The sequence below is a fragment of the Heliangelus exortis genome, chromosome 3, assembly GCF_036169615.1.
Source record: "Heliangelus exortis chromosome 3, bHelExo1.hap1, whole genome shotgun sequence".
NCBI lineage: Eukaryota > Metazoa > Chordata > Aves > Apodiformes > Trochilidae > Heliangelus > Heliangelus exortis.
This window is the reverse complement of record NC_092424.1, coordinates 73,240,749-73,260,512: the sequence shown is the minus strand read 5'-3', so window position 1 is coordinate 73,260,512 and position 19,764 is coordinate 73,240,749. Positions and strand designations below refer to the sequence as shown.

General features: G+C 35.7%; 1 protein-coding gene across 6 annotated transcripts in view; it reads left to right on the top strand.

The window, feature by feature from the left end:
- Positions 1–19,764, top strand: part of GRIK2 (glutamate ionotropic receptor kainate type subunit 2) — a 365,605-nt gene that overhangs the window by 215,923 nt on the left and 129,918 nt on the right. For 5 of the 6 annotated variants that reach the window (XM_071741263.1, XM_071741262.1, XM_071741261.1 and 2 more), the window contains one exon: positions 17,566–17,789. The exons of the other annotated variant lie outside the window; for it this stretch is intronic. In XM_071741263.1, the coding sequence (XP_071597364.1) occupies positions 17,566–17,789 (224 nt within the window). The remainder of the gene's footprint in view (positions 1–17,565; positions 17,790–19,764) is intronic. 6 annotated transcript variants of the gene reach the window in all.

The window sequence follows — 19,764 nt, the reverse complement described above, 5'->3', positions numbered from 1 at the left end:
ATAAAGCAGTAGATGTGACAGTGGACATCTGTCCTATTCCAGAGCAGAGCAATTCAGGACAGGTTGGGTATCCAAGGTATTATCTTTTATGCAGTAGACATATCCAGGAACACAAAACACTTTTCTAGAACTTGATCAAATGAATAAGTCTTTAGATTCCATTATCTGTACTCTTTAGACTTTCACTGTCTCTGATGGGAATCTAGACTGCTAGTGATTGGCTCACACACAAGTATCTGGTGCCACTTGAGCTTTGTTAAGATGTCCAAGACACCTGCATAATACTGGCAGATGTAATACCTGTGGCAGAGCCTTTAGCTGATGGAAAAGCAACTAGATGAGTGGGAATACCTTAGAGCATGTCACAAGCTCTAGTCCAGAAAAGTGTCTGAAATAAGAGCTCAGGTGTCTACTTTTGATGTTTGCTCACACTTGGGTCTTACCTGAAACAACTGTGAGGTTTCAATCTGTCTTCACAAAATTAGATTTGTACCACTCTTGCTACAGTATTCGTTGGGTGTTCATCCTTTTTTTTTATTTTTTTAAATTACTATCAGTAAATATGAATAAATTGCTCCTTCAAAAAGTAGACTAAGCCTTTTCTGAATGCTGGTTCTTTTTTAAGTAAGTAAATATAGCTGTTTTCTCATGTAAGGATGCTATTTTCCAGGTTTTTTTTTCATTATCTCTCTCAGCTATTATGTTTGTATTAGCAGCTGTGAAAAATAATAATTACCATGCAAAACTGTAGTGTTAAAAAAAGCTGCCCAAGAACCTTTATTTATTAAGAAAGAAAATACTAATTTTGCTAACAGTGACTTCATAACAAAGGTTGATTTTTTGTGTCGGTGTTCCTATTTTTTGAGTATCTCTAAATAGATAACTTAAGCTGTCTGAATAGAACTCTTGACTTTCAGCTGGTAGTATAGTTCTGATGAAATATATGGGGGGGTGGAAAAAAGGGATGATAGATTAAGATAAATTATCTTACAAATATTGGTTTTAAATTGAACATCGTGTGTTGTGGTTTAGGCCCAGGCGATAAAGAAAGGCCCACTCAGCTGCCCAGTTCCTCTCCCCCCATTTCAGGATGGTGCGTAGGAAATCCACCTAGAACTTCATGAGTCAAGACAAGGTTTCAGTAACCAGTTGTGGTCGTGGGCAAAACAGACTCAGCTTGGGGAAAAAAAATTATTTAGTTTATCATTAATCAAATCAAAACAAGGAAAAGAGAAAACAAAAACTAGAATTTTTAACCCAACCCTCCCTTCTCCCTGAGCCCAAATTATTTTTTTCCTGATATCTCTACCTAACCCCTGGCCCCGACACAGGAGTGACAAAGGGAGTGGGGTTTGCTGTCCGTTTGTCACACGTCTTTTTCTGCAGCTCATTCCCCCTCAGGGAGGAGGACCCCTCACATTCTTCCCCTACTCCAACAGGGACTCCATCTTATGGGAGAGAGTCCTTCATGAACTCCTCCAATGTGAGTCCCTCCCACCAGGTGCAGTCCCTCAGGAACTTTACTCCAGCCTGGGCTGCACACAGAGTCACAGCTGCTTTGTGCACAGTCACCTCCTATGGCACAGGGTCCTCCACAGCTGCAGATCTGCATCTGCTCCATCATGACCTTTCACAGGATTCTTCACCATGCTGCTTCATGGGCTGAAGGCTGATAGCCTGCCATCTTAGCATGGGATGCAGGGGAACTTCTGCTCAGGCACCTTCTTCCCTTCCTTCCTCACCGACCTTGGTATTGCTCTCTCCTCTCCCTCTGCTCTGCCCTGAGGTCTCATAGCTACTCATTTCCCCTTCTTAAGTGTTCATCACAGGGGTGCATCCGTGGTTGCTGATGGGCTCAACATCACCCAGAAGTGGTGCTGGACTTATTTGAGCTGTGGGAGCTTTCATCATCTTGTCACAGGAGCCACCCTTAGGGCCCCTCTCTCACTACCAAAACCAGCACCACATCAAACCAAAACGTCTTGTTTCTTAGATAAAATGTCACGGGTTTTGTCCATTTTTACCTTAGGGGTAACCATATCTAATAATGATTAAAAAAAAAAAATATTACTGAACAATTTGCACGTACTTCATTAAAAAATAAGCTTAGTAATGCCTAATTTTTATTTTATTATTTTATTTTATATTATATTATGTTTTGAAAATAAGTTATTTCCATTGATAAGACAGTCTACATGATGGATACTATTACTCAGCAACACAAATTATATTCCCAGACTAAAAGGTTTTTTCCATTTCTTATGGCAAGGAATGTCCAGGCTGTTCAGGGTAAGCGAAACGTGTATGAAAGAGGAGGGACAGAATGGAAATACTACTGTTTGAAGTGTCAAAGAAAAGCTTTACACAGATCTTTAATGAATAAGAAGGAGCAAGTGATCATGTGAGCGTAGTAGATAATAGCTTATAAGCTTATGTCAAGGGAATTCTAGTGGGATTTGAGTCCACTAATGCATCAGGTGTTGTGGTGGAACTCAAACCCACACTTGTGAGGAGAAAGACACTAAGTATAGAATTAGGTGTTGTGGTGGAACTCAAACCCACACTTGTGAGGAGAAAGACACTAAGTATAGAATTAGAAAGGATTTTTTCTTAAGCAATATGCATGCAGTACCACAGCCTAATGCCTGGGGACTGAGACTCTGAGCCTGAGGAAGGCAGTGTTTAAATAAATTGCAATGCAGTTGTGTTAGACTAAGAATCACCTGTGTTAAGGGAGAGGCTAATCAGTTACCTCTGTTTGCATAATAACTGTGTGCTTATTCTATGTAGGTGCCTAGTGGTGTGTGTTAATCTTCAATGTTCTAGTATCTCCGTATTTTATTTTATTTTTACCTATGTAAAAGAGAAGCCACAGTTATTTTTTTAAAATTACTCTCAGTATATGTTTAAAATACTACTGTTTGTATTCCAGCTTTCTTATCAGAAACCACAGAATTTCTTACCAGAACCATGGAATTACCTTGACTGAAAAACACCTTCAAGATCATCAAGTCCAACCATTAACCTCACACGGACAAGACCTTAACTAAGCCTTATCCCTAAATGTTATGTCTCTAACACTTTTAAATACCTCCAGGGATGGTCACCCCCCCAATGCCCCAGGCAGTCTGGTGAAGTCTTCACCCTTATCGTGAAGAAATTCTTCCTAGCATCCACTCTAAACTTCCCCTGGCACAACTTGAGGCCATTACCTTCTGTCCTATCATTTGTAACTTCATTGAACAGACCAACATCCACCTCTTTACAACTTCCTTTAAGGTAGTTCTGGTGAACAATACTGTCTCCTCTCAGCATCCTCTTCTCCAGGCTAAACAACCCCAGGTTCTTACAACTGTTGTTCTTACAACTCCCTCAGGTGCTCCTTGTAAGACTTGTACTCCAGACCCTTCATTAGATTTGTTGCCCTTCTTTGGACACACTCTAGTAGCACTCTGTAGTCAGAGGCCCAAAAATGAACAGAGTAGTCAAGGTGCAGCCTCACCAGTGCTGAGTACTTGTATCTTTATGTGCTTGTATTTTCAGCTGTCTTATGTTTGGTTTATAATTTCTCTCCTTCCTGATTTATCTGTTTACCCATTTGCAGGCCATCTGTTCTGAGTGCATTTTAATTTCTAGGTATACATTTATTTACCTTGCAGATTAAGCACTACTGTTCTATGTTGAACCATTAGTCTCTGAATTTCCAGTCATCATTATTAGTTTTGTTATGTTGGCAATTTCCCACCACATCCCTCTCTTTAAGCAAAACTAGTAATTCACATTACTTAATATCTTAAAATAGTATTCCAACTTCTTCTAATTATTCTGTGGCACCGTAAAGTATCTGTAGTTCCTGAGCTGTTAAGTGCCAGTAACATATTTTTCATGTATATGTTTACTGTTTTAAATATTCATGTTATCTTCCAGTCATTATTGCTTGCATGCTTTGTTTTCCTCATTAATGTAGCATTTAATTTCTGTGTGAAATCTGTCCTGGGGTCTATAGCATAATTTATTATGATAACATGTAATATGCCAGAAAATATCATTTGTGCTTTTTGTTCCTTTCAGTCTAATTGCTAATTCATTAATCCACAGCTTCAAGTGCTCTGACCTTTTATTTCCAATGTCATTCATCCCAAGCTGCATTAGCAGCAGCAGGTGTCTCCCTGACAAGCAAGTAACCATGTCTCTTGTTGCTTGAACTTCAATTTTTCACTTCAAGCAAACTGAATATATTCACACTTACAGACCCTCTTTGCAAATTCATATTTTGCATGTTTTAATTTTTCAATGCAATTCAGTCAAATACACTGTAGTATGCATCTACTGTCCTTTGCTTGTTTGTTTGCTTGCTTTAAGGTGTAAGATTAAAGGGATAGTCTTTTACATGACCATAGAATTATTAGCACCTACTAGATTGACTACTTGTAGCTTCACTACCTGTTCAAACCAACAGCCAAACATTGGTCTTTATGTTAACTTAGAAGATGGCACTTAATTTGTATGTCTATTTAGTCACTCTCTAAAAAAGACTATATCTGATATACCATCAGATACACAGAGTAAATGTTATTCAGAAAATATGATAGAGTACTGCAGAAAGTATCACAGAAATCCATGAAAAAATGCCAGGGAAATTTAAAAACTCAGTAATCTAAACTGTCAAAGAACTCCTGAGCTAGAAGCTTAGGTCAAGTGTGCAAAATCAAACTATTCATGTACATGTAATTCAGTGAGGAGCATAGCACAAGTGCATACAAAAATTGCAGGCACGGAGGGGTCTGTTACTGATTTCAAGTACAGGACAAACTGAAGATGTATTTTTCAACAAAAGAGCAGTGGAGAGTGAGCATGTATTTTCCAAACCTGCCCACAGCCTGCATTCAGTAAATAAAGCAAGACTCAGGAATTATTCTAATATTGCAGTAAGACATAGAGAATAATATTGCATACAGAAGTCTAACTAATTACACAGTATTTTGCACTTATCCCATCGTATGTTTCCCAGAGAGCCTGGATGAAACATTTAAAGTACATTCTCAAGTCATTTGACCCCAGAAGTGGTAGGAGACTTTCACAAGAAGGGTCTTCTCAATATGTGCTCTGAGATGTGTGAATTTTTTTCAGTACTTAGGGGGCTGTTTATCTGAAATTTCTTGAAAGTAGGAGTAAGTGAATATTGCCTTTCTATTAGTTTAACTACAGCATGCCCATGTAATATTGTTTTTAAGTTAGGGTATTATGGTTTTCTAATTTTAATTTTCACAGTTTTAATCATTACTAATGAACCTTTTTAAAAATCCCTTTTCTATTTCTGTATGGATATAAACCTTCATTTTTTCTGTTTCTTCCTCTTCCTCTTCCTCTTCCATTCCCCCTCTCTTTTTTTTAGGTGTTGTTAGCCACAGCTACACAGGTTTCAGGAAAAAACAGGAAATCTTTTCAAATGTCCCTTGAGAAGTTACAGGCAAAGAATGTCAGCACTGGGCCAAATGAAGTGGGAATTAGGGAGCAAATACTTTAGAGGATGAGTGAAAGAATTAGTAAATAAGCATTATCGCAGAACATGTTTTATGTCTAAACAGTATAATTCCCATTTATAATTATTAGCTATTTGGACATGCCTGGCTAATGCATTTGGTTATATAAAATGATTAAGTGTCAGTGACAGAGAAAAACTGTGAATAATCTGGAGTAATTTTCACTGCATTACCAGTGAAGTGAGTCATAGCCCATCAAGACAGAGGCATTAAGTTTTTCCAATGAAACTCAAAAAAATAACTCTTTAGCTCAAGCATCATCTATGCTTACAAGAATGATTACGAACTGATTGGAATCAGAGCTAGGGCTGTATTTATAAAAGTGTTACATTTTTCATATCCTCATACAGTTATCTAATCTTTACAATCACTTTTGTTGACATAATGATAGTGAAGAATGGTAGAAAATAACATGAGGATTATTGTTTTTATGTATGTGCCTGCTACATTGAAATATATGTGAAAATTAAAATTCTCTAACTGCAGAGTTAATTTCCATTGAGATTTATCCCTTTTTGTAGGTAAATCCTTGTGTCTATATTTTTATTCTGTCTCTTGTGGTTCAGAAAATGTTGGTCATTGAGGCTGGCCCATTTAGCAGAAATTAAATTACCTGGAGAAAATTGATGAAACAACTTCTCTCATCAAATATATTCTTTTCCTACAAGGAGGTGATTTGCAATTTTTGGTTTTATGTCAAGTCTTGGGTGAGGTTTTTTTAATGGCTTATTTTATAATCATAGAATTATTTGGTTTGGAAGGGACATTAAAATTGTCTGGTTCCAACCCCCCTTCATGGGCAAGGACAAAAATAAGATTCCCAAATAACACTCTTCTTTATAAAGCCTATAAGGAATCGCTTCATTCAGTCTGTTTCTATCATATCTTTTCTGTCATAAACTTCAGTGTACAGTTCTTCATCACTGCAAATATCAAAATAAGTTCAGATGTATGGGGAAAGTTGATCCTGTACTAGTTTTCTGAGTCTCTCCTTAGTGTCCTCTCTGCCTACTCAGGTCATATTTTAACCTCATTCCTCTCAGATGTAATGTAAAGAGTTTGATTGGATGCTAGTAGATCAAGAATACATAAATTCTTCTCATAACTCTGAACCTGACAGACTTTGAGCCATGTTCATAAGAAATGTTGCTACTTCACCTCTGCTTGAATTTTCTTCATTTGGAAATAGTAATGGATTTTAAAAGACTTCCAAGGGACCCATATAAATTGGCTAGAGGTGCATTCATGAAGCACAGTTAACACAACCAAATGAATTCTTAATAGCATTACTGATACTAGAAGCTTATATAATAATAATAAAAGAAGGTCATAAACTCTGGGCTGCAATTTGTCTTTAGCTCATTATGGAGGGTAGAGATGAGGGACTGTGGAATCCTGGAGTATTTCAACCTTCAGAGAAAGAAGCTCTTAAGTGAAACAGTTTCAGGATGCACTGTCAGGAGATGTCCCTGGGAATGATGCCCAAAACCACATGTAGCCCATACTACTTGGGAAACTGAAACAGTTATTTCTGATCTGTTATTCTTAACCCATCAAAAATAATTTAGTTGTTTAAGAAAATTATGTTAACATCCAACATTCAGAGTTAAAAAAGAAAAAAGAAATTGCATTACAGCCTTAATTGAAGTCCAGAATATACCAGATGAGTGCTGGGAAGAAAATCATGTTATTTTCTCTCAATGGTTTGCACATTACTGTTTGCACAGTCTATTTCTATTCTGCTATTTCCTGACTTCTTAGGGCCTGATTAGCAGTAATGTAGCTTGGTAACTTCCAAGAATGGGTAACTTCTCTTCCTGAGAACATAAGGTAGTGTGAAACAAATATACACACACACACACAGGTATGCATAAAGGTAACTGCGTACAGGGACTTGTAAAGAATGAATGTATATTTTTGTGTGGATGTGTGAAGCATGGTACTCATAAAGTGCTAGTAAATTGGGAAACTGTATAGATTGTTAGATTTTTCTTTTATTACTCAGGATATTGGGTAAGTAAGTGACATACTGCTGCAATGTTTTACATATATAACCTATGTTCACTTTCCAAAAAAAATATTGAAAGCTTTCTTTTGAGGTTGTGAAATCAAGTTTAAAGAAAGTGAAAGTATGCTTGAAGAAAGATTTTACTTCTTGCTTTGTTTCAGATGTATATAATCAGTTATTGGAAGTAAAAGTTCATTTAAGGTATGAAAAGTAGGGTATTAACTAGAAAACCATTTTGTGTCTGAGGTAATAAGTATTTTTCCTTAAAAACAGAAGATTTAGGTAGATGAATTTCTTAGATTTTTTTTTTTTTAGTTTTGATGTTGTTGTTGTTTTAATATAGATAGGTATTGTGTATTACTCCTGAATAAGTATCTTCTGGAAAACTGATCAAACTCCTCTTATATAGAAATCCTCAAGTCATTCTTCAAATTCATGGCAATTGATTATTAGCTTTTAAAATTAGTCTGGCTGTATAGCAAAATAATAAAGCTCTTGCAAAACGTCATGTGCAATATTCAGCCCCACCACTTCCTTGTCTTATGATTTTCACGGTAGCTTTAAAACTATCTTTTTGGACCTCAAAAGAGCTATTGAAATACTGTAGTACTTCATAATTCAAAATGTAAAACCCAAACTAGTGTAAAATCTATGCTTGTATTATTGGCACAGTGTAATAACAGAGATTACTGGTCATTTAGGAAAAAAACACCACAGAAGCACAGTGTCATTGCTCTTCCCTGAACCTATTGCTATTAGAGGTCTGTGTTAGGGTGATAAAGTTTTGCTGAAAGAGCCATAGCATCTTAGACTACAATGGGAGCATGGTTTCAGATGACCTCACTGGGCAACCTCCTCCAATGTTTGACCATTCCTAAAATAGAAAGGGTTTTTTTTTTTAAGTGGAATTTTCTACATTTTGATTTGTGCCCATTACCTCTTCTTTCGCTGGATACCACTGAGAAAGTTCTGGCTCTGTCTTTACTTCCCTCCCCACCCCTTTCAGTTATTTGTGTTCATTCATTAGATTCCCCTGAGCCTTTTCCTCTCCAGACTAAGCAGTCCCAGCTCTCAAGCCCATGGCAGGTACTGGTCACCATCCTTCCAGTGTTAGTACTGAAGCCTGGGTTTATGATTTCCAGGTGCAACATAGGCATTTTCCTTATTTGAACTTCATGATGTTCCAGTCTACCTGTGTCTCCAGCCTGATGAGGATTTTTCTAAATAGCAGCATAACCCTCTGGTCGATCAGGTTCCAGCACTCATTGCCTTTCTTGTAGTGAGGAGCCCAAAACTGAACACAGAATTCAAGATGCAGCCTCACCAGTGCTGGGTATAGGGGGAAAGCGTTGAACAGTGTTGGTGCTGGCATTGACTTCTGGAGTATATCACTAATGATCAATCTCCAGCTGGACTTCATGCCACTAAGTGAAGCCCTTTCAGTCAAACAGCTTGATCAGTTTTCATTTAACCTCACTGTCCACTTATCTAGTATATACTAGATATGTTTTACATAAATACAAGATATGGTTTTCGTACATACATACATATGGTTTTAGATATGTTTTTTGTACATATTAGATATGTTTTAACAGTATACAGAGTTGAGGACCTTGCTGAAGTCATGATAAATAACATTCAGTGTTCTTTACACACCTGTCAAACCCAGTAATTGTAGGAATCTATTAAATTGGCCAGAGAAGTTTACTACTTTGTAAATCTGTGATGATAACATTCAGTTATCTTCTTGTCCTTAGTATGACTTCCAGGATTTGCTCTTTCCCAAACAGTAATTTGACGCTGAACGGCAGGTCCTGAAGACAGGAGTGACACTTGTTTTATTTCAGGTCTCAGGAACCTCCCCTGACCTCCACAGTCCTTTAAAGATAATTGAGATTGGCTGACATGAGCCAGCTCCCTCAGCACTCCTGGATGCATTACATCATGTCCCATTGACTTGTGTATGTGCAGTTTTTTTCCATGATCCTTCACCTTATCCTCATCTACTGAGGGTTAAATCTTCCTTGCTCCAGGCTTGCCCCATACTCCCAAGAGTCTTGGGATTTTTGAAGGACAATCTTCTTATGAGTAAAGACTGAAGTGAAGCATGCATCAAGTACCTCATCCTTCTCCATCAGGTTCTTCTGTCAGGTTCTCTGCCCCATTCAGCAGTAGTTCCACATTTTCTCTAGTCTTCTTTTTGTTATGTATGTACTTCTGGTAGCTTTTCTTGCTCTTGAAGTTCCACATCAGATTCAAATCCACAGGGACTTTTGCTATCCTATCCTGGCCTGTCTATGCTTGGACAACATTGCTAGATTGTTCCTGTGTCACCTGTTCCTGCTTCCACCTTGGGTATTTATTCTTAGACCTAAGTTTTGTGAGGTTCTCCTTGTTCATGCAGGGCTCCTGCCAGCTGCCTTGACTGCCTAAATGTGGGGATAGATGATTTTTGGCCTTGCTGGAGGTCATCCTTATCCTTCAAATTCAATCAGCTCTTCAGGTCCACTCTTCTCTCCAGGACTGTCTCCCATGGGATTCCTTGTAGAAGGTTCCTGAAAAGGCCAAAGTCTGTTCTCATTAACTCAGGGTTTATAATTCTGCTTTTTTCCTTGTTGTCTCCTTTCAGGATCCTGAACTACACTATCTGTTGGTCACTACAGGCAAGATCACTGCCAGTCTTCACATTCCAGACCCATTTATCCTTTTTTATTACTGCGAGGTTAAGCAGAGCATCTCCCCTTGTCAGCAGCTTCATCACAGGTGTTAGGAAGTTATCATTACTACACTCTTGCAACAACTCCTGGATTGGTTGTGTCCTGCTGCCTTGTCCTTCCAGCAGATAATAAGGTAGTAAAGTTGTCCATAAGGACAAGGACCTAGGAACATAAATAACTTTTTCACAGTAATGTATCGCATTGAGAGCTTTGCAGCTATAACAATGATGACATTTCAGCCTGTCAGGAGAAGATATATGGTTCTGTTTATTACATAAAATAAAAGGCACCACGGCACAGGAGGAAGGAACAGCCTCTCCACAGACAGGTTCTGCACAGTGTGCTAGAGGATTCATCTGAGACCTGTCTAGTGTTGTACCTAGGCAGGGCTTCCTGCATCAGAGGGAACATGAGATTTATCCAGCATCTAATTCCTCTTTCTATAATACCTTATTAAAATGGATGATTTATTAATCCACCTGTTGACAAGCTGGTCTTATTGAAGTCCTGAAAGAACATTGATTCTTCTCTTTCTGTCTCTCCTCAAACTTCATTTTTGCAGGTATGCGTGGCCTGTAATTCCCTCCATTTAATGCGTGAAGTCCAGCTAAACTGTCATGGACTGTAGTGTAAAAAAAAATGCAAAATCTGTTTTTGAAAATAAACATTAAAAAATCCATAATTTTCTGGGAGCTGTTGCTTCCTCTTAAAAATATGTGAAGAAAGATGTTCAAATGAGAAAGTATGACGGATATTTGAAAATTAATTGCATGTAAAGTAAACACTTGTTTGAAGTTTTGATGTATCCTTCATAGTTTTATAATTTTAGGTAAGAGATGTAGCTATTGATGCAAAATTGTGACTATGTGTTCATGCAATCCCCTCTCCTCATAGCTGCTTATAGTTAAAGCTTATTTTGCCTCGTATCCTGAGCTCCTTCTTAGCCAGCAGTGAGCTGGGGAAAGGGTCTTGCTGAACTATAAGATAGGTGGGCTTTTTTGTATAAAATATTTTTTCTGAATATTTTCTTCAATTATGAAAACATTTAAAGTTTTGGCATCCATGGGTTCTAAAAGGAAGTTCTGTAGTTATATATACATATATAGAGATGTATATATGTATATATATGTTTATATATACAAAGAATAATTTCCTTGTTTATTGTTCTGAGTTAAATTTTATTTACTGTTGTCTACCTTTTTCTCAGGTTAAGATAGAGCAATTGTTTTATAGTCTTTCTACTTTGAATAGCTTAGTGTCATCCATAAATGTTGCTATTTAACTGTTTATCCACTTTTTAGTAGTTAGGCTAAAACTTTGGCTACATCTACCTGTCATAATGATCAGTGGTTTTGCTTGGTATACTTGTGTTCTTATTCATTATGCATTTGTACACCTCTGTTGATCATTGTCTTCCAGAATGAAGTAGAACTTCACATAATAAAAGGAATAAATTATAACAGTAATGACATTTTTAAATGTTTCATAGAATTTATCTTATGAATATCAGAAGCATTTTAACAACCACAGATTTTATCCTTAGGATTTGCATTTTATTTTTATCAAAGCTCATTGTTAATAGGTCCACCCTGGGATCTTTGTTATTTAAATAAAGGATAAATATTAAATAATTAAATGGATAAGTTTTATTGAATTTAAATAAATTAAGATTTTCAAATGTGTTACCTTTACATATACACTAGTAGAACTTCATTGAGAACTTAAGTGTGTGAATTCTTAGAAATAAAGTATGGTCCTTGTACTGTCTGCATCAAAATGCACCTGGTGGGAAAGAGTATATTGGAGGTTGAATTTACCCATTTTAGTGGGTTTTATCCTGTTAATTAATTAAGCTGATGAAATTATATATTTCAAAAAGTTGTAAATTGAGAACTGGTAATTAATAAGAAGTAGTATATCCTACAGTGATCTGCTATCAGCCTTATGATATATGAAAATATTACTAATAATATTGATTCCTTTGTAAAAAATTGCAGATGACAAAGTGATACAGAAAATTAGGAGGAAGGCAAATCTGACACAAGTCAAACTTAATTGCATGCACACGAAATTAATTCAATGAAATGATTTGATAAAATCCATATATACTAGAACAAAATGTAGGTCAAAACTTAGAAGTGTTGGATTTTTTTTTTCCTAAGTGCAGTAACAGAAAACCTAGGTGACATAGCTGGTTAACAACTGGAAAAAAAAAACCCCACACTTCCAGGAATTTGCAGTATGTCTAGAAAGTATATTCATAAAAATGCTAGCTACAAACAAGGAATTTGTTACCTCTGTATTTTATTTCAGGAAGTTTCACTGGAGCATGCTGTCTGGTAATTTTGATGTGTAGTAACTATCTCTGGTACAAAAATGTGATTCTGAAAAAAAGTCATGTGACAACTCTAAAGAAGAACTTTAACATTTTAACTAATTTAAGTGATCTTATCATATTTTTTTCTTTATTTAAAGGGGGGGGTCTCCCTTTTCTCCTCCCTGGGCCACAATATCTACTCTGTCGTGTAAATACTGTCTTTGGCAGTTTATCTTTTTTGTGGGTAGGAGAATTGTTTAAGTTTTCTAAAGTGAAGTGATAAGAATTAAGGCTGAGATTTTCTTATTGTTCTAGCTTATTGCCATTTGTCTTCCTACTAAGACAAGTTTAGTGGTACTCTGCCTCTATTCTTCTTAAATGCAAATTTTGTATCTGTCAATTAAAACAAAGTTGGTCACTTCAGTGACACAGTGTCCTATAAATCAATGGAGAGAAAACTTGTCTCTGTTTTGAATGAGTACTTGTATTATATCTATTCAGCTATTAAATCTAATCTATACTGGTGTAGCCTGAGTGGACTACAAAAATTCCTCGGTTTACTAACCTTGAATAAAAGAAAATAATGTAAATGAACTAATTAAAGAGTTCCTAATGGTTTTAATCTTAGTGTTTTTCCTCCACTAATCATTTAGAGACTAAAAAAGAAGCGGAGAAAACAATACCAGAAGTCAGCTCTAGACACTGCTAGGCTGATCAAATTATATGCTTCATCCTATTTTAAAGGCATTATAGGAAGGATTCAAAATATTTTTGTCTATTTGAGTACATGGTTGGAAGTTGTTTCTGTAGTAGTGGACAACAGGCAAATTTCCTGTGCAGAACCTAGTGGTTTCAAAAGGAAATTAGATCTTGAGTCAAGATTTTCACAGGGTGTAAAATTTTCTACAACGTAGCAGCATGAACTAGCCAGTTCTGGTTTGAGCACAAGCTTAAAGCCAAATTACAGACCTTAGTTTCTCAAATCAGTGATATTGCAGATGCTCTTCCACAAACAGGAGCAACTCTTAAGCTCTGTGTGCACTAAGAGCATATTAGATAGTTTAAGAAATTGAAGCATTAGCCTTCCACTGTTATCTGAGACATGCATTTTCTCCTAAGGAAATGTAACTCAAATTGAGCTCTCAGGTTAACAATCCCAAAAATCTGAGGTGACTTAAGAAGTTTATGTATTGACTTAGAGTCCAAGGTAGAAGACCAGAGTCTACTTACATTAGCCATTTTGTGGTTGCTATGTCTAGATTGTATTTAAACATTTAATTCCTTTGGATAAAACAGGTAGGAGAAAAGTTTTTTGAGAAAAGGATCATCAAGAGAAAACTTAGTGTTTATTTTTCCTTTCCTAACATTATCAGCAGAAGCTGTTAAATACTTTCAAAGTTCAATTTCAGAAAAGAAAACAAAGAAAGAAAGAAGAAAAAAAAATCGCAGTTGTCCTGGGTTATATTTTATAGTTATTTTTAATAAACAGAATAGGAGTACCTGCAAATACCAAGTTACTACATGTGCTGTGGTCCATGCACTGCTCAATATTTATGTACAGATTTCTTACTGAGGTTATTTATAGCTGCATGCATAGGTTGAATTCAGTATAATTTTAAAACCTGGCTTCTTAGGGCTTATGTACGCAAGTTCATCTCTGTGCAATGGCAAAGTGTGGCCTCACTTTTTTCATTAAATTTTGCTTCATGTAAAGTAGTCAATCAACAAGATGCCTGAAAGTAAACTGTAAATGAAGAAGCAGGTGAAGAGGACTTTAGCATGGCCTCAGGGGCTTCTGTAGCAGAAATAAATAAGGTATATCTTGAGTTGTTTGTAGGCGAGAGAAGATCTACAAGTGCACACGGCAGCAAAACAGGGAAACCTTTTCATGGCTGTAAAAAGCATATGCATAGTCTTGATATGGCACAAAAAGAAAAGAATGTTTGGTAATCCCTGCTCATAGACATCTTCAGTAATAGAAAAAGTGGCCCATACTGAGAGTACATACGCTGTACTGAAAGGAGAAAATACTGATACCCTTTAAGATGAAGGGTGAAGATCAAGTACTACTGAGAAAGTACTGTTAAAAGTAATGTTGAAAATATCTGATGCAGGGTAAGCAGAGTAATAACTGTCAGTGGTACAATTGATTTTGAAATGTGTCCAGTAGAGTATGATAAATTTTGTTTCTTCCTCCCTCTTGTCCTGGACATTCCCTTCCTATCTAGAGTACCTCTTTTTGGAAAACTGGCAAGATGAATGCAGAATGTGATTGCTCTTCTCCTGCTTATCCTGCCATTTCTTTGAATGGTGGAGTGGATGCAGGATTGTGGACTCCCTACACTTTACTTAACTGAAGTGAGATTTTACTGGAAGGAAGGAATATTTTTCTCCAGTCTATGCCATCTACTGTTATTGTCTCCTGTGTGCTCCTTCATTATATCATATAGCTACTGTGTGGGATGCTGTACAGCTCTTCCATATTCTCAGGACTGTATCTTGTGTTGGAATGTCATTCTCTGACTTACTTGTGCCTAACCAATACTGTAACCAATATTGTTGGAGCACATTTTTTCACTGAAACAACTTGCTTATCCCCACCAGTCTTTGGATACTGTCATAAAAAGACCTTCATCCGTAAGGTCAAGATTAACTGCTATGTAGAATTATGCTTTCAGATAGAACTTTTTTCCTTTAAGAGTTAAAATTATACATATATTAATTCTAAAAACCAGAATCATTGCCAAGTGAGAAAAATATTCTCTGTTATGGAACTTACCAGGAAGCCATTTTAGGGTGTACAAATTGGTAGATGTTGGTTGTAGATGTAGGTTGATAATGTAGTTTTACACCATTCCTCTCTGATTCATCCAGAGAACATAACTAAAAAGAATTATCTTATAGTTCTACATTGTAGAAAAGTATAGGAGATCCCAGTACTGCATTTCTGGAAACTTAGCCCCTTCCTGCTTAATGTTTCAAGTAGTACCATTTCAGAATGAAACTGCCAAGAGAGGTATAAAATAGATCTCATTAGCAGAAATTATTAAATGTGGGAGCATTATACTTTTATGTCAGTCATTCTAGCAGGTTTTGTATCAGTTAGTAAAGATTGGGTGATATTTTTCTTGAGATGCTTTATTTTTGTCCCTACAGTGGTGGACTACTTCAATAATATTGAATCAGAATTAATAAAGCTATGAAAAAATATTGAGATATCAAGACACATATCTTTATTTTGGATCTGTGTCTCTCAGGCTGGAATATCTGGTTGTCCAGTTGTTTTGTCATATGACACATACATTATTTCTTGTGCTATTTGTTAAGAGAAATTATTTATTTTTCATTAAGGTTCTGTTAATGGTTTAGACCAAAATTTGCAACTGCCAAGAGCCTTCCAAAACATCTATTTTCTCTTTCTTTGGGCAGATGCCTCTTCTGACAGTCTACTGAATTGGCTTCAGTCTCAGGGTGAAGACAGCTACTTGCCTCTCAGACTAATAGCTTGAGTTATGTCTCTCAAACATCTCCATGTTTACCTATAACTTTTAGTCCAAATTAGTTTTAGTTTCTTAGTTTACTATTTTCTTTCTGTATCATCTGGAATGTAATAATTAATATACAATCCATAAAACCTCAGCTGCTGTGTAATAAATCCTTGCTGGTCTGATTAATACCTATAAGTTCTGAATACAAATGAAAATGAAGCATATGCGACATTTTTAATGTCCTGTACAAAATTAAATGAGTGGTGCCAGTAGTTTCACACTGTAACTTAGAAGTACTTTGCTGGGGAAATGATATAGTGATATGATAAATGCTTGTACCAATAGATTGTAGTAGAACTATGTGAAAAGTGAGACAAAAAGGTAACATTGAAATGCTATAACATGGCGTGGGATTTTGAGTGTTACACAGTAAACATAATACCAACTGAGCAAAACCAAATATATAAATGTATGAATTTATATGATTTTATGGGGAATAAAATCTTTAGGACTTGTTTAGAATATTCTGAAAATGATGTAATTTGCAGCTATATTACTTGGATAACAGTATTTCGTGGTAGCTATACAATTTCTGTAATTACATGCATATGTATATTTTACAATTCTTGGTTTACAGCTTGCCAAGTCTCATACTGTATAAATTCTCTCTCTGAAATTCTCCCTTTCATATGTGCACAATTGCATGCACACACGTGTACACATGCACTTATGCACAATAGTCTTTCAAGAGCTGTTGATCGAGATTAAAAAGTAGATTCTGTAGATTTCTTGTCACTATGATTTCCATTATTGTGAATAAAAATTAGTATAGATTTACTAATATATTATTGCCATAATAACTGAAACTTAGTGTAAATTGACAAAATATATCATATTGTATAGTTTTGTTTTAATGCTACAATTGATCAATAGTCAGTTATCTACAAATTTAGGACTAGTGTACAGAAATTCATAAGAAATTACACCCTTTAGCAACAAAGAATGACTTCCTGTTTTAAGATGTTCTTCATTTTGTACCAAAGCTTTTATGCCAAAATTAGCAAGACTACTTCCTGGTCCTTCTCCCACACTTGTACAAGAACATTCACATCTGCTTCACAAATATATTAGCTTCTAAAGAGCACACTTGAAGGTCAGACAAAGAGAAAAATATGCTAATATGTACATCTAAAAAAGTTTTAAAAGATGTGCTAATGGATGTTCACATTTTCTGCAATTCACAGTATTTTTATTTGCTTCTATCAGTGTAATAGCACATTTTTCTATATGCTGCTACATTATTTGAGCAAACAGGAAGTAGAATAAATCTGATTCCTTACTTATAGGGAGAAGAGAGTTTTAAATTTCAGCGTACCATTTTTACAAGAACAAACCTCCATGTAAAGTTTGTGTTTTGCCTAATCTGGTAGTCTGCTTCAACCTGTTTCTTCTGACTTATGGCCTGTTTCTCTGTTTGTATTTCTGTTAACAGAAAGCTGACCTTGCAGTTGCACCATTGGCAATAACCTATGTTCGAGAGAAGGTCATCGACTTTTCCAAGCCCTTTATGACTCTTGGAATAAGTATTTTGTACCGCAAGCCCAATGGTACAAACCCGGGCGTCTTCTCCTTCCTGAATCCTCTCTCCCCTGATATCTGGATGTATATTCTGCTGGCTTACTTGGGTGTCAGTTGTGTGCTCTTTGTCATAGCCAGGTAACATGTCAACTTTTGTGATTTTTTTGGCAATTGTTATAATCTTTTTCTTACTAATAATTGTCAAAAGTCACAAAAATTTTCTTACTTTCATACTCTTATATTTTACCTTCATGATGTACAGAAAAATATTTAATAAGGAGGGTACTCTCTATTAATTTTCTCCAGTTAGCCATGTCACTAAGTCTTGAGTATGCTAGCTAGGTTTCTCTATTTAAAATTTCACTAGAAAGTTTATGAAATGTTTTTTCCCAATTGTGCTGTGTTTAGAAAGACAAGGGTTGACATATTTTAATGTTAGCCTGATTTCACTTGATGCTATGGTGCATAATCTCAAACTGAGTACTTAGCTGCCCATGTTAACCCTAGTTATGCAAATTAGGCCTCTACCAATTACAAACAAAATTTATTTAGAATAGTATCTTAGAAATAGGGAAAGAATATTTAGCTTTCAGTTGAGTGCTAGGTAAAGTCCCTGAGATACCTCACATAATTTAATGTCACAGATTGGAACTGGAATGTATTTGGAAGCATGTTTGGTTGAGTTTTCAAAGTTAAGGAATTCAGTGCAATAACTATCAAATTATAAATTAATTTGCTATATAGGCCTCAATTTTTATCTTTTTTCTTCAACTTAGGCAAGTAGGAAAATATAATCCATCAAAAACTCTGATTATACCTACCTTTTCGTTTTTATGTCATTAGGACTAGCTCCAGATGCTCAGGTAAATTTAGTCTTACATGTTGTAATTTACTTTTGCTGTGACAGCAAAAAAAAAAAAATTCAGAACTTTAAGTCAGAGATTCCCAGGCATGTAAATTGTAATCTCTTTTGCAGATTCCTCCTAGTAGTCAGTGTTTAAACCAAATACATATAAACTATATTGACTTGAATAATTTCACTTTTGTGCCTTTTTAAAAGTCTGCTTTAAGGAGCCAGACTTAAGTTGAAAGTTTCTTGGAAAAACAGTAGATTTTAGTAAACTGTATAACCAGAAAGTAAAATAATTTCTGAGGTGTTCCTGAGATATAGGTACTTCTGAAACCACAGTTGAGCATAAATCACAGATGTTATCTCATGGAACATCTCATGTAAAGTATTTTATGAGAATGTTCAGAAGTTTTAAGATTATTGTTATCGCAGAAGAGCATTTTCAGCATGATCCACATTGCTTTTGACAGGCAGGCCTCAGTAATGTTAGTAGGAGTTTTATGACTGACTTCTTACTTAGGGTTTGAAAATATGTCTTGTAATATTTTGTAAGATATAATTTTTTTTTTTTTTTTTTTTTTTAGCTGTTACAATCACTTGATCTTAATAGCAGAACTGGAAAGAACATTTATTTTTAAATGGAAGTGCCACAAAGTAGTACAACAGTATTGCAGAACTTTTTTTTCACTTATCTGTTTTTGTGACCAGCACCATAAATTCCTTATTACCTTAATTTTAAAGCATTATACAATGCATTTTATACTTAGCAGAGGAGTTTGATTTTTGTCAGCTTGTATAAAGTAACCTTTTTATGCCTGAATTTGTATCAGCCTTCAGATCTAGAGATTTTCAAACCCTCTTAACTTGTACAGTCAAATACTGATAAAGCATTTAGAAATAAAAGATCCAGGATTAAGTAAGACAATCCAGAGATTGTATTCATAATACAGAATGACCTAATAGTATATGATAGCATTTTCTAACATAAGTTCCTATGGGGAAACAGGCCAAAGTTAAAAATGTAATTTGCTGAATAATAAAGAGAAAAAATAGTATTATTCAACAGTAAAAGAGCCTTTAGGGACAGAATTCATGAAATGTGTGTGTAATATAAAGGGCCATAGTGCTGACGGAGGTGTGGTAGAGAAATGGACTTTTCAGCATAGTGCTATGTCCTGTCAGTAAAGATTCAATTCACAGTTAGTTATTGCACAGATTATGTGTTAATCAGTCCTGGTGTAGTAGATCTGTTAGACTGTGTGC